Source organism: Equus quagga, chromosome 10, assembly GCF_021613505.1.
Source record: "Equus quagga isolate Etosha38 chromosome 10, UCLA_HA_Equagga_1.0, whole genome shotgun sequence".
NCBI lineage: Eukaryota > Metazoa > Chordata > Mammalia > Perissodactyla > Equidae > Equus > Equus quagga.
In genome coordinates this window covers 84640680-84654951 of record NC_060276.1, presented here as the reverse complement: position 1 = coordinate 84654951, position 14272 = coordinate 84640680, and the positions used below count along the sequence as shown (strand labels likewise).

Below are 14272 nucleotides of genomic sequence, written 5' to 3'. Positions count from 1 at the left end.
AACAGCAGAAGTTTATTTTCTCACAGTCTGAAGGCTAGAAGTCCAAGATCAAGTTGCCATCAGGGTTAGTGTCCAGTGAAGTCTTCCTGGCTTATAGACAGCCACCTTCTCTCCGTCTCCTCACGTGGCCTTTCCTCTGTGTGCACGCAGAAAGGGAGATCTCTGGTGTTTCTTCCTCTCCTTATAAGGACACCAACCGTATCGGATTAGGTCCCCACCCTTATGACCTCACTTAAACATTTTTATCTCCTTATTATAGGCCCCATCTCCAAATACAACCACACTAGGAGTTAAAACTTCAGCAAATGAATTTGGGGAGGACACAATTCAGTCCATAAGAACCACTAATCTACTTTCTGTCTCTATGGATTTGCTTATTCTGGATATTTCATATAAACAGAATCATACAATGTGTGCCCTTTGGAGTCTGGCTTCTTTTACTCAGCATAATGTTTTCAGGGCTCATCCATGTTGTAGTATGTATCAATATTTCATTACTTTTTATGGCCAAATAATATCCCACTCTATGGATATACCACATTTTGTTAATCTGTTCATCAGTTGATGGATGTTTGAGTTGCTTCCATGTTTTGGCTGTTATGAATAATGCTGCTTTGAATATTCTTGTACAAGTTTTTGAGTGGCCACACGTTTTCCTTTCTCTTGTGTATATACCTAGAAGTAGAATTTCTGGGTCATATGGTAACTATATCTTTAACATTTTGAGGAATTGTCAAACCATTTTCCACAGCATCTCCAACATTTTACATTCCTACCAGCAATGTATGAGAGTTCCATTTCCTCCATGTCCTCACCGTTAACACTTGTTATTGTCTGTCTTTTTGATTATGGCCATCCTAGTGGGTATGCAGTGTATCTTATTGTGGTTTTTATTTGCATTTGCCTGATGGCTAATGATGTGGAGCATCTTTTCTTCATGTGCTTATTAGCCATTTGTATATCCTTTTTGGAAGAGAGCTTTTGTGCTTTATTACAAAGAGAAGAAGCCTTTATGTGGTCAGAAAAGACAAGATTGATCTTTTTTTCTCTTCCTATGAAACACTGCTGTTCAAACAGCCGAAGTGAATTGTCTCAGTTTACTTCTTTATGTTCCATCACATTCACTTTGGGACGGATGCCCTTGGCTGCTAAAAATCTGACCCTTTAGTGAACAGGGTGACAAAGTCCCCTGACCAGCAGTTCCAGAATGTCCCATTTTTATATAGTGCATCCATGCATACCTCCTCTATATATCTTCTTTGAAGAAATTATTCAGATCTTTTGCCCATTTTTAAAATTGGGCTATTTGTCTTTTTATTGTTGAGTCGTAAAAGTTCTTTACGTATTCTGGATATGTCTCTTATCAGATACATGATTTGCAAATATAGTCTCCCATTCTGTGGGTTTTCTTTTCACTTTTTGGGTGGTGTCGTTTGAGGTGCAAAAGTTTTTAATTTTGATGTTCAGTTTATCTGGTTTTTTCTTCAGTTGCTTGTCCTTTTGGTGTCATATCTGAAAAATCGTTGCCTAAACCAAGATCATGAAGTTTTATACCTGTTTTCTTCTAAGAATTGTATAGTTTTATCTCTTACATTTGGGTCTTTGATCAGTTTGAGTTAATTTTTGTATATGATGTGAGGTATTAGGGATCCAGCTTCATTCTTTTTTGCATGTGGATCTCCAGATGTCCCAGCCCCATTTGTTGAGCAGCCTCCTCTTTGAAAGTGGTAGACACTCACCATACCCTAACTCCAGCCACCTTGATTCTATGAGTCCCTCATGAATCAGGCTGCTATGAGGAAAACATAGTTCTTGAATCACCAAGAAACCTCAATTTTATTTTTTAAAATCCCCCTTTTCACAAGTCTAAAAAGGTGACTTTTTAACTTTTCCTACCTTGAACTGAGATGCTAATGTCTCTACTTTATGCTTCACTCTGTCCAAATATACTTTTTTCTCACACTATATAATAAAACACCACTTATGTTCCTTTTTTATTGGTTAGTTTTATAACTTCCTGTATGTTTTTGTTTTTGTTTTCTTCATAGATTACAAAAGTCCTAGAAGCTAAGGAGGTGCCTGGTAATAATTTGGTTATTTACACTATTGAGAATATTTATTTAAACAGTTTTTGAAATTAAAAGATAGTAGCTTTATTCACAAAAGCCAAAAATAAAAGTGTTTTCTTCTGATATAACTGCCAGATCTAAGCAAATGTAAATGTTTCATAACAAACCCTTGCAATGGTTGCTTTTAGACTTAAAACTAATATCTTCAGTGATCATGTATTACTTTCATATAAAGAAGAAATATTAAGAATTATTCAGTGTAAAAATTCTTCCTGCCTTCCAAATTTTAAAAATTGTAAATCAGTGTGCCTTAAAAGCATGATGACATTCCTTAATATTATGCTAAAGATTTTTAATAATGTTATAGCAGTTCATAATAGCATATGAAAAGTATCGGAATATAAGAACACATCTTTTAATACATTATTTTGAGTTGGCTCCTCCATGTTAGTTTTGGTAAAATTAAAACCTAATTGGTTAGTTATTTTCTACTGATGGAAATCTCCTTTCTCTGGAGAAAATATTCTAAAATATAAATCTCTTAGAGAAATTTAAGAATGAATCTAATGTAATACAATAGTGATTTAATGTAAAACATATATGAAAATATTGGGAAATAATTCTTTACCCTTATGTATTAGTCGAGATAGGCCAATTGCTATAACAAACATCCCCAAGAGTCTTAACATCTTAACACAATGAAGGTTTTATTTCTTGCACATGTCTCTGTCCAATGTGGATTTGGGATGTGGGTTACCTGTGCCCCACCTAGTCGTTCAGGGACTCAGGCTCTTTTTATGAGTGGCCCCTCTATCTGCCAGCTCCTTTCCCACTCCCTCCTCCACCCCCAAACCTCTAAATCCAGGCAGCAGGAAAAGTAAAGACAATGTGTGGAGGGTTATGCAGGTAGATGCTGGGAGGGGAGGGCTAGGCTTTGAAGTGGCTTATCCACCCATATGCCATTAGCCAGAACTCACTTCCATGGCCCACGTAACTGCACAGGAGGCTGGGGAATATAGTCTTGCTGTGTGCCTAGATGGAAAATGAAACAGGATTTGGTGAACACATGGCATTTCTATGCTACTCTTTGATACTGGCATTACAGACTCAAAGCTACATGAGCGCAGAAACCTTATTGATTTTATTCATCACTGTAACCCTGTAGTTGATGCTATGATCTGCATTGCCCAGATTCCCATATAGTCTTAGGACCTCTCCACATGGTCTCTGAGTAGGGTAGTCTGGCTTCTTACCTGGCACCTCCGGGCTCCACAAGTGAGTTTTCCAAGAGATAGGAAGTGGGAGCTGCTAGTCTCAAGGCCTGGGGGCTCAGAAACTGGCACAGTATTACTTCCACCGTATTTTTATTAGAGCGGTCACAGAGAGCTCCCAGACTGAAGGGGGAGCAAGTAGACCCTACCTCTCGACAGAAGGACTAGCAAAGGATTTCTCACCACCTTCAGTCCGTCACAATAGTAATGTTTTTATTGTTTGTATTTGACTGACTTGCCTTACTGCCTACAGACAGATTAATCAGTCAACTAGAGAAACATAAATACTAATAAACTAAAGTACACACTTGCTTTTTATTTATTACCTAATCCACAGGATCGTCGAAATGCTTCAGAATTTCATTTCCTAATGGACTTAGAGAAGTAATTTTGGATGAATATAAATTAATTGACCTGATGCTTGGGTGCTAGAATTACTCTATTCATGCTATAATAATTGAAAAGGGGAAAAAAAGATACAACAGTACGTGGAGCAGATCCTATCAGGAGTCTTTGTTCTGGCTTTCAGACTAGGTTTTTCCCTGTTTCATTGTCCTCTCCGCAGTTCTCTTGTCTCTTGGTTTAGTGCAGAGTTGTGCCTATCTGTGGTGATTGAGGGGAGGGGTACGGAGAATTATGGAGCCAGCTCACACTCTCAGTTACAGCTGCTTAGAAGAGTCTGTTCACTACCTCAAGGAATTTTTCAAAAGTAAGTTCAACAAGTAAAGATGATGTTAACCTCGTTACATGTTTTTAGGTAGATCTGGGTGATTTTGATGCTAGTCAATAATAAACAAACTTCAGGTAGGTTTTGTTTTTAGGTTTTCATTTGTATATTTAAATTAGTTTCTATTACAATGAAGTTCTAATGGAAGGAAAACAATGCTTCATGTTTGGTTGAGAGGAAGCATGCGTTATACATTGTATGACATACAAGTGGTTAATGATGTATTTACCATGTATGTGCATGTATGTTTTTAAAATTATAGATGAATTATGGCTTATCATAAAAACAAAAATAATCAGACTACAGAACATTAACTATATAGTATATGTCTTATACACACACATGTATTTGTAGGTAAATATAAATGGAACATTCTAAACTTGCCTTTTTCACTTAACAATATATCATGATACACTTCTGAGTCATTAATGATACTGAAAGAGGGAATAGTCACATGTTCAGACAGGCCCCTATTTCTCCTTGAAATGTAAATGTTGGACTAACTGGGCTCTGGAGAGCAATACTTTCTTTACTAAACTCCAGACTCAAATATACAACCACCAATTCAACATTTCCACTTGGATGTCCAATAGACGTCACAGACTTAAAATTCCCTAAACTGAACTACTGAACATCTTCTCAAACTAGTTCCACCTGTAGTTTTCCATGTTTAACTAATGGCAGATCCATCCTTCCTGTTGTAACTCTGTTTTTTCAGTGTTTCAGGCCAAAATTCTTAGAGTAATCTTTGATTCTTCATTGCCTCATACCCCATATTCAATATTAAAGGAGATCCTCTTGGCACTGCTTTCAAAAGATATTCAGATTTCGTATAGTAAGTCAAAGGAATAACAACCCCTAAGGATAAATGGGAGCACAAGCCTGCCTCCCACTCCTGCTGTATTTCATCATCCTGCCCCACTCAGCTCCCCCTACTCTCCTTGCTCCACTCTTCCCACACTTCCTTTCCCCTTCCATTTTAGACAGCAGCAGTCTACCATTCTTGCTTTCAATTATGAGAATCAATAAAGAGCACAATGTACAGAGCACTTTCGTACACACATTTATCTTACTTAAAGTTTAAAGCACTCCTTTAGGGGTTTTGCCAGTTACTGTTGCTGCATAAATTGTTTTTCCAGTTACTGCTGCCCCCAAACTTAGCAGCTTCAGGCAACTGTGTTGTCATAGTCATGGATTCTTATGGGTCAGGAATTCAGACAGGGCACAGTGGGGTTGGCTTGTCTCTGCTCTACAATGTCTAGGGCATCATCTGGCAAGACTTGAAGTTTGGGGGTGACTCAGCAACTGGAGACTTGGAATCATCTGAAGGTTTATTCACTAATGTCTGTCACCTGGGCTGGGATCACGTAAAGACTGCACATGGCTTCTCCATGTGGTTTGGCTCCTTCACAGCATGACAAGCTCAGCATAGACAGACTTTTTATAGGCCTCAGTCACGGGGTTCTACATGCACATGTTTCAGCAAACAAAGTGAAAGCTGTGTTCCGTTTTATGACCCAGCCTCGCAATTCTCATAGCATCGCTTCTGCCATATTCTGTTGGTGGAAACGGTCACAAGCCATCCCTGATTCAAGAGGAGGGAACATTAGAGTTCACCACTTGATGGAGGAGTAACAAAGTCACATTGCAGAAGAGCATGTGGGACTTTGAAAATATCATCTGTCACTGAAGTTATAAGTGTCCTTTGTTTCATAGATGAGGCGTGAAGTCTTATAGAGAAACCGTCACCCTAGAGTGGCCAGATTAACAAGGGGCGTCTTGGGAAACTACTCCTAGAGATATTATTACAAAGGGCTCCTATTTAGTTAGCTCTTAAGACATTTATTTCAAGCCTTTAAAGAATCCATGATGTTATAATAGTTGTGCAATTTATGTGCTGTTCACAAATGATTCCAATCTACTCATTAGGAAATGAAGCATAGTCTCTACCTGCCAAATATTTAGATCAACTGAAGACACACTGGGGACTCACTGTGCATAAGACACTGGAGGAGGCCCCATAGGTCGGTTAGAGTGGTTGCAGCTTCCTTTTACTGCCTCCTCAGTGTTCACACGGGCCAGAGGTAGCTGGCCTACCCTGACAAGCAGGTGGACAGGCCTTCTTTCTATGGGGCTAAGCAGGTGCAGTTATAGGTCCTTTCACCAAAGGTCAATCATCTAAAAGTTATTAAAATATTCGTTTACATTCAAGCATCTAAATTGAAAACTGTACTTACTATGTCATCCAAATAAAATTGCTCGTGCCTCTAGGCTTGCGAGCTTTTGCTGAATTGATCAGTGGTCTGTGACCATTCAAAGAGTGTCTCTATACTTAGTATATAGTGACGAGAGAAGAAAATTACCCAGGGATAATCCTGGGATTTCCTCCAGCTTTAGCAAGGTTATAGGTACTTGAAGATGTTAAAGCTGCATTTTTAAAAATCCCAAAGTAATATTTCTTCACTAATTCTCATAGACTTTTCCCTCTGTCATTATAAATGCAAGAATTTCTCCTTGTGGGAAAGAATTTGTCCTTGTGTATTAACTTCACCTTTTACCCACATATTTCCTTGCCTTTGGTATTACTGTTTCAGTCTATGATTTTTTATTGTCATAGACTCAGTCCTTAGATTCAGACCTTTAGTTTAAGATACATATGAAAAGATGAGTGAGATATCATCATCATCATCATTATAAATTTTGAACTGAAATATAATATACACATAGAAAAGGAACCAAAGCGTAACTGTATAACTCAATGAATTTTTTTGTTTGTTTGTTTGTTTTTTGTTTTTTTTTAACAGGCTTAATTCACTTTATTTTTCTTGTATAAAACTATGTGGTAGCCACAGCTGGAGCCTGGGTCCTCTGCACGGAGACTCTGGTGTGGTTCTTTACAAGATGGTCAGTGAACTCCTGATAGGGAGACTTGGTGAACACGGTCTCTTTCCAGGGGTCGGGGGTGAGATAGCTGTAGGTCTTAGAGATGGCATCAAAGGTGGCCTTGGCAAAGTTGCCAAGCGTGGCAGTACAGCCCCTGGCTGAGGTGTAGCAGTTGTCAATACCAGCCATCATCAAGAGCTTCTTGGGCACAGGGGCTGACACAATGCCAGTGCCCCTGGGGGCAGGGATGAGGCACACCAGCACAGAGCCACAGCGACCTGTCACCTTGTAAGGAGCAGTATGGGGGCTTGCCGATCTTGTTCCCCCAGTAGCCTCGTCGCATGGGAATAATGGAGAGTTTGGCAAGGATGATGCCCCCACGGATGGCAGTGGCTACCTCCTTGGAGCACTTCACACCCAGACCGACATGTCCATTGTAATCCCCGATGGCAACAAATGCCTTGAACCTGGTCCGCTGGCCTGCACGGGTGTGCTTTTGCACCGGCATAATCTTCAAAACCTCCTCCTTGAGAGATGCCCCCAGGAAAGAGTCAGTGATCTCAGACTCCTTGATGGGCAGGGAGAAAAGGTAGATTTCCTCCAGGGACTTGATCTTCATGTCTTTGACCAGGTGACCCAGCTTGGTGATGGGGATCCACTCCTTGTCCTCGGCCTTGCCTCCGCGAGCTCTGCGGCCGCGACCCCGGCCCCAGACTCCACTGCCGAAGCCTCCGCAGCTTCCCAGTCCAGGGCCCCCGGGGCCTCCAGGCCCTCCCACAGCACCGGCGTCATTCGCCATTTGGTGTTTTCTCGGAGAAGAAGTCAATGAATTTTTATGAATTAAATATACTGCCACCCACAACAAGAAATAAAACATTACCAAAACCGAGAAGCCCTCCTTCTGCTTCTGCCCACTAACTGACCTCCCTCACCATAGGCGACAGTTTTTCCTGGTTTTGAACTTCATACCAAGACTGGATTGTTTTGTTCATCTTTATGCTTGTGAGATTCATCCATGCTGTTGCATGTAGTAGTTAATTGTTTCACTTCTGTGTCCTATTCCATTGTGTGAATATACCACATTTTATTTATCTGTTCTGCTTTTGATAGATATTTGAGTTCCTTCCAGTTTTCAGCTATTATGAAAAATGCTAATATGGCCATTTTTATTCATCTTTTGGTGTACATATGTGTACTTCTTTTTAAGTATATTCCTAGGAGTGAGTTTGTTAGATCATAGGGTATGCTTATGTTCATCTATAACATCTGCTGCCAAATAGTTTGCCAAAGTGATTTTACCCATTCACACTCCCCACAGCAGTGTATGAGAAGTGTGTTTGCTCCACTTCCTTACGAACACTTAGTATCATCAATTTTTAGTCAGTCTTTTTAATTTTAGTTATTCTGGTAGGTAATAGGGATTATGATTTCAATTTGCATTTCTGTGATAACTAATGAGGTTGAGAACCTTTTTAAAAGTTTTCTTGCCATCTGGATAGCCTTATTTTGTGAAATGTCTGTTCAAGTTTTTTGCCCAGTTTTTAATTGGGTTGTCTGTCTTTTTCTAATTGATTTGTAAAAGTTTATTATATATTGTTGATAAACACAAGTTTTTCAATCTCTTCCTTTATGGTTAATGGCTTTTATGTCTTATTTAAAATATCTTTGCCTAGACCAAGGTCATAAGGATATTCCCCCTTTGTTTTCTTCCAGAATCTTAGTAAACATATTACTTTTAATTTAAGAAAATTTATAGTCTACCTTGTTCCACGTAGAATTTGAGGCAGTTGAGATGAATAGTTAGCAAAATGTTCTTCCATTTAGAAAAAGATGGATTTTGAAAAAAATTAGATACTTAGATATCTATAATTATCTCACAGCCCATACTAAAAAAGCACAGCATATTTAATCCCATAGTCTCTCTAGAATTCATATGTATGTCTTGTCCTTTTCAATTGGGTTCATTTCAGATGGAAACAGGCCTCTGACAGCAGTTTCCAAAATTTTAGCTTCAATTAATATTTTAGAGTTCTGCTTTTTTCCTCAAGTATTTGTTGCCTTTGTCTTTAAAAACTCCATATGCTGGAAAAATTAAAATGTGCAAATGTGTGTAGTTATTAACTTTATTCAACATACATTATATATATTATATACATATAGCCTGTACTTTTTACCACCATCCAGTATTGCTTCCATGGCAGAAAACCATGAATTTAGCTGAAATATATCTTTGACGTGGAATCTGCCTGTGCCTTTGTGCCAGTATCACTCCTTCCTAAATTTCCCCTTCTAAATAAACTTGGTGGTCATTGCCCCAAAAGACACAATGCAGCAACATTTTATTAGAATGAATGGTAGTAGGAACCTAGGAGCCATGAAGGTAAATGAAGCAGATTGTTAGCAGTCAGTGTTCACAGCAGATGATAAAACTGAATTTGTAGAACCATTTGCTTTCTAGAAGGGGATCTGCCATACCTCCCAGTTAGCAGAGCAGGGGATTTCCTCAGGGTAGAACGGGAGAGTGTTCAACTCCACTGTCTGGCCTAAGTGCGTGAAATCTGTCATTTGTTTGTTACTGGTATCTTTCTTTTGCCTTTCTAGGATTATCGCCGAGAAGATAAAGGAGGTTCTGTTTATCCGGCCCAGGAAGTACATCCACTGCTCCAGCCCAGAGACCGCAGAGCCTGGCTACATCAATATCATGGAGCTGGCAGCATCTGTGTGTCGCTATGACCTAGATGACATGGACATCTTCTGGCTCCAGGAACTCAATGAAGACCTCGCAGAAATGGGTAAGTTGTTTTCTCAACAAGTAAGTTGTTCCTTGACTTGATTTGTGGGGCTTTTTAAAGTTGTCAGGACCATTTAACTTGCTTTCATCTAGTGGCTTCCATTCTTTTCTGGTCTTTTCATTTATTTTTCTCTTTGATCTTATCTAATGAGGCATTTCTTGAAACGCATACATATATTGATATAGAGAAGTAACATTTAAATCCGACCTTTTCTTTCCTTGTTCATGGTGAATAGCACAGATCAGGGATGGCATGTAGGTTTCAGGAGGTTGTTTCCCAATTCTGAGTGTGAGCATGGTCATGGCTGATTGGACTTGTGGTTGAGAAGGATTCTGAGCCTGGTTCCTTGCTCAGCCCTGAAAAGCACTCTGATCAATGAGCAGGGCCAGGGGTAGCGGAGCCTCTGCCACCTCCACCTGATGGAAAGAAGCTCCAACATCAGCTTTAGGCAGCACCGCTGCAGCTGACAGGTCAACGTGACCAGGATGCCTTAATGGAGGGCTTGTAAGTTTGGTGCCCAGAAGAATGGAAGGCCTAGGGCAAAACATCCCCAGAGCAGTTCTTAGCTACTTCCAGTGAGTTATAGAGTTGTCGTGCAATTCTCAAAAAATAAAGTAAAATAAAGCAAAAACAAGCAAAGCAACAGCTTGGAAATAAACATAATTATAATTTTAAAATAAATATATGCCGTACAGTACCATACTGGTGATGCTGGGAAATCCTAGACTGAAAGGAAACTCACTTTATACTTACACACAGCTCTTTTTGACCTGTCTTCAATCTGAGCAGCGTTTAGGTCCAAGTGGTCCTGTGGAACAACGAGTAGTTTTTAGGTCTCCATATGAGCTATGGTAAAAGATACATTCGATTTCATTTTTGTTTGAATCACATTTGTTCATTGTTAGTACAACAAGGATCAGTGGTTTTCCTTTTCTTTCCTGTCTCCCTTTTTTTTCTTTCTTTAGAGGTTGATATCTGTGTGTGAATAAAAAATAAAATTATATTAAATCCAATTTGGCATGATGGTGGTACTTATTCTACCAGTAACCAATCCTTCTTGCTTTTTAAAGCCTTTTGTCTTATGTCTTCTCTTGCTTGCCTTCTAAGAGGAGATGAGTCAGTTTAGGCTGGGAACCACAAAGAGAAGAGAATAAAAGACTGACAGAGAGGGAGAATCAGAGTATGAGGGCATAATCAAGTGGATTGATGGCTCGATGTGCACTTGTGTTTATGAACCATACAGCAGCCATATACATTACAACATCACAGTGCTGCCTTCAACATGACCCCACCTTATAACAAAGTCCCTTTGGTATTTTGCAGTTAATTCTCTTTGGATGAGTTTTTTTAATAAACTTTTAAATTTTGGAGTAGTTTTAGATTTACAGAAAAGTTGCACATTTAATACAGCTAACTGTATGCCCTTCACACAGTGTCAGTTTCCCCTAGTGTTAACATCTCACTTTACCATGGTACGTTTGTCAAAGCTAAGAAACCAACATGGTACATTACTATTAACTAAATTCCAGGATTTATTGGGATTTCACCAGTTTTTCCACTAATGACCTTTTTCTGTTCCAGGAGCCCATCCAGGATACCACATTACATTTAGGCTTGGACGAGTTTTAAAAGAGGATTACCTTATCTCAAGCATTCCTTTAGTGTGAATGATATTGTATCGAGGCTTCTAAGAGCCTAAAATGAACTTTGAAAAACAATATTAAATTAAGCATGTTTTTTTGGTTCAGATTAAGGAATTTTAAAAATTGAGTGCTTGCTACATACCAGGCACTGTGCTAAGCAATGTACGAACAATTACCTCATCTCAGCCTCACAAGAAATCAGTGAGTTTGGTATTATTATCCTCATTTTACAAATAAGGAAATTGAGCTCTACAGAGGCTAAATAACTTGTCAAAGTTTACATAACCAATATGAGGTCAAGTTGCAATTTGAATCCAAGTGCTCTTGTAACCAGACACTCTATTCCTCCACTCCAGAAAAAAAATGTGTGATTTGTCTTGGCTGGAAAAATGAAACATACTACCTGGGTAGTTTTTGGTTTCCTAAGTAGCTACAACATTACAAATTCCATATATGGAATTCCAAAGTTCCTTAGGGTATCTTATATTACAAATGAAGGGCAATACTTGGGTAAATTTGTTTGGGATTGTTGATAAGCTATTAGAATAAGTATATATACTCTCACAAAATCATTAGTCCCTCTAAGAAAAAAAATGTTTAGTTGTTACCAGTATCCACCATATGGACCTTTTAGTTAGGTTGTTAAGGATGGAAGGCTAAGAGAAATTAAAAGTATAGAAGGAAAAAGGAATCAAGAGGCAAAAAAGGCAATTTCAGAATTTGCAGTTAGACCTTTGTGAATGCTAATGGGTTTATTTTATATTATAGTTTGCCATTGGACAATATTATTGGATTTTTTTAAAGTCAGGTTTGGAAAACAAAATATTTCATATGTGTGATTATATATACAGTACCTAGAATTTTCTTTTATGCCTTAATACCTTTTTATATGAAAATATCTTTGTATAACCATTAGATGTGCTCATTGGGACTAATTTGCTAAGAATGAATTATTATTTATGTTTAAATAGTTATGTGATTCTCATTATTTTATTATGCTGTCAGTTAAAGTGTTCAGAATTACAAAGCTGTGAAAGTTCTCCCTCAGTGGAAATAAGAGAAAACAGAGAGAGATTTAGGAGGAGACTGGCTAGGATTTAGACAGAAAATTGAAAGGGTCAGTAATGTATCTTATAAGGAATATGATGAAATGCATTTCTCCTTTCATGTGCCAAACACTAATATGTGATGATAGGTAAATATTAGAATGGCTCTAGTGAAAGATTCCTTGAAATCTGGTTGTTTTAGATCAAGGGAGAGATGGTTTTATCCTTTAGAATCCCCCTACCCACGCATTGGGCTCACAGTAGGTGATTTGGGAATGACAGCTGACTGACGGGTTGATTGATTGTTTGTATTTCTGTGCAGGTTGTGGGCCAGTTGATGAGAATCTTATGGAAAAGACAGTAGAAGTCCTGGAACGCCATTGCCATGAACATATGAACCATGCTATTGAGACAGAGGAAGGGCTAGGCATAGAGTATGATGAAGATGTGATCTGTGATGTGTGCCGGTCTCCAGACAGTGAAGAAGGGAATGATATGGTGTTCTGTGATAAGTGTAACATCTGTGTGCATCAGGTTAGTGAGAGTGGAGACCGCCACCTACCCACGGTCAGCATTTCTGAAGCTCAGTGATCTCCAGCACCCATATCTGGGTAGCAGCTTTCATTTAACAGTGAACATAAAGATTTGGACTGGCTTGTTCTCCAGTAATTCCTTTAGAAACAATACTTCTTAGGATCCCCAAGATGGCTGACTTACTAACTTTACCCCAGGGGGCCAACCCCAGGTCTTTATTGTATTGCTTCAATGCCCATACCATTGAGATGCCCAGTTCGATACTTTTACAGTCCCCTGGGGAGTCTCCTTGCTGCCTGCCTGGGAGTCTCTCCTCTGCCTTCGAATCCCTGTCACATCATCAGATTACACCCATGGTCAGTGGCGTTGGTGAGTTTACACTGCCTACAGCAGGAAGTCTGGATTCCTTATCCTGGCACCCAGAGCCTTCCCCAACCCCACAAATATATAACTCCCAGGAAGCTAGATCACTCCACTTCTAAAGATCATAGAATTTTAGGGCTGTAAAAGGTCATTCCACTCCTCAATTTTGTGGATAATACCAGGAGAGGAGGAGTGACTTTACCTAAGCTCTTACAGCTAGTTATTTGTCATTCTTTCTACCACAGTGCCTTTTTAATTAATAGTAATAACAATGATATCAGCATTCTTTTCAGCTCTTTCCTTTTCTTCCCCCACAAGCCCTATCCTCCAGTGACATAAGGTTATTCAAGGGGGGCAGTGATGAATATTCCTGACACTGTCCTGTCTCTATGTTTCAGCTACATCCCAATTTAAAATGCCTTCTCCCACCTTGAGCTGTCAAAAATCTACGTATCTTCCAAGGTCTGGTTCAGATTCTTTCTTCAACTCCCCTACCCTAAGTGATTTTTCTCTCTTCTGAACCTATTCTGTGTTTCATTCATTTTGTTAATTTATCTGGCAAATAGGTATGCAACACCATCCATGTGGCAGGACTGTGCCGCATGCTGAAGATACAGTCAGTGATGAAGAGGAAGACGTGGTCTTTGCCCCCAGGGAGATCAGAGTCTGGTGTAGGGACTACAGGGAAACTGCCCATTTAGCATAGTATGCCAAATGTTTTTGTAGATAGAAGTCCATGCTGCCGTGAAAGGGCATGGGAGAGAGGGGAGTCAGGGACAACTTCCAAGAGGTGACATCCAAGCGGAATCTTAATGGCCAAAAGGAGATGCCAGATAAAACAGTAGCGTGCGTTCAGGTGGGGAGGAGGACATGTCCAGCCAGGGTAGTGAGAGTGCACAAAGTATGTCGGAGGCAGCTCTGAGTGGTTCAGAACTGCGGAGAAT

The 14272-nt window shown here is 39.4% G+C and overlaps 2 protein-coding genes across 7 annotated transcripts in view; one reads left to right on the top strand and one right to left on the bottom strand.

Moving 5' to 3' along the window:
• Positions 1-14272, top strand: part of JADE3 (jade family PHD finger 3) — a 136056-nt gene that overhangs the window by 95914 nt on the left and 25870 nt on the right. For all 6 annotated transcript variants that reach the window (XR_006890394.1, XR_006890395.1, XR_006890393.1 and 3 more), the window contains 2 exons: positions 9552-9742; positions 12754-12965. Coding sequence is in view for 3 of the 6 variants with exons in the window: in XM_046674070.1 (XP_046530026.1) it covers positions 9552-9742; positions 12754-12965 (403 nt within the window). In the remaining 3 variants the exon portion in view is untranslated. The remainder of the gene's footprint in view (positions 1-9551; positions 9743-12753; positions 12966-14272) is intronic.
• Positions 6858-7749, bottom strand: LOC124246120 (40S ribosomal protein S2-like). Its single transcript, XM_046674071.1, is given in 2 exon segments — positions 6858-7256; positions 7258-7749. Coding segments are annotated over 2 exon segments (846 nt in total). The 3' UTR covers positions 6858-6902.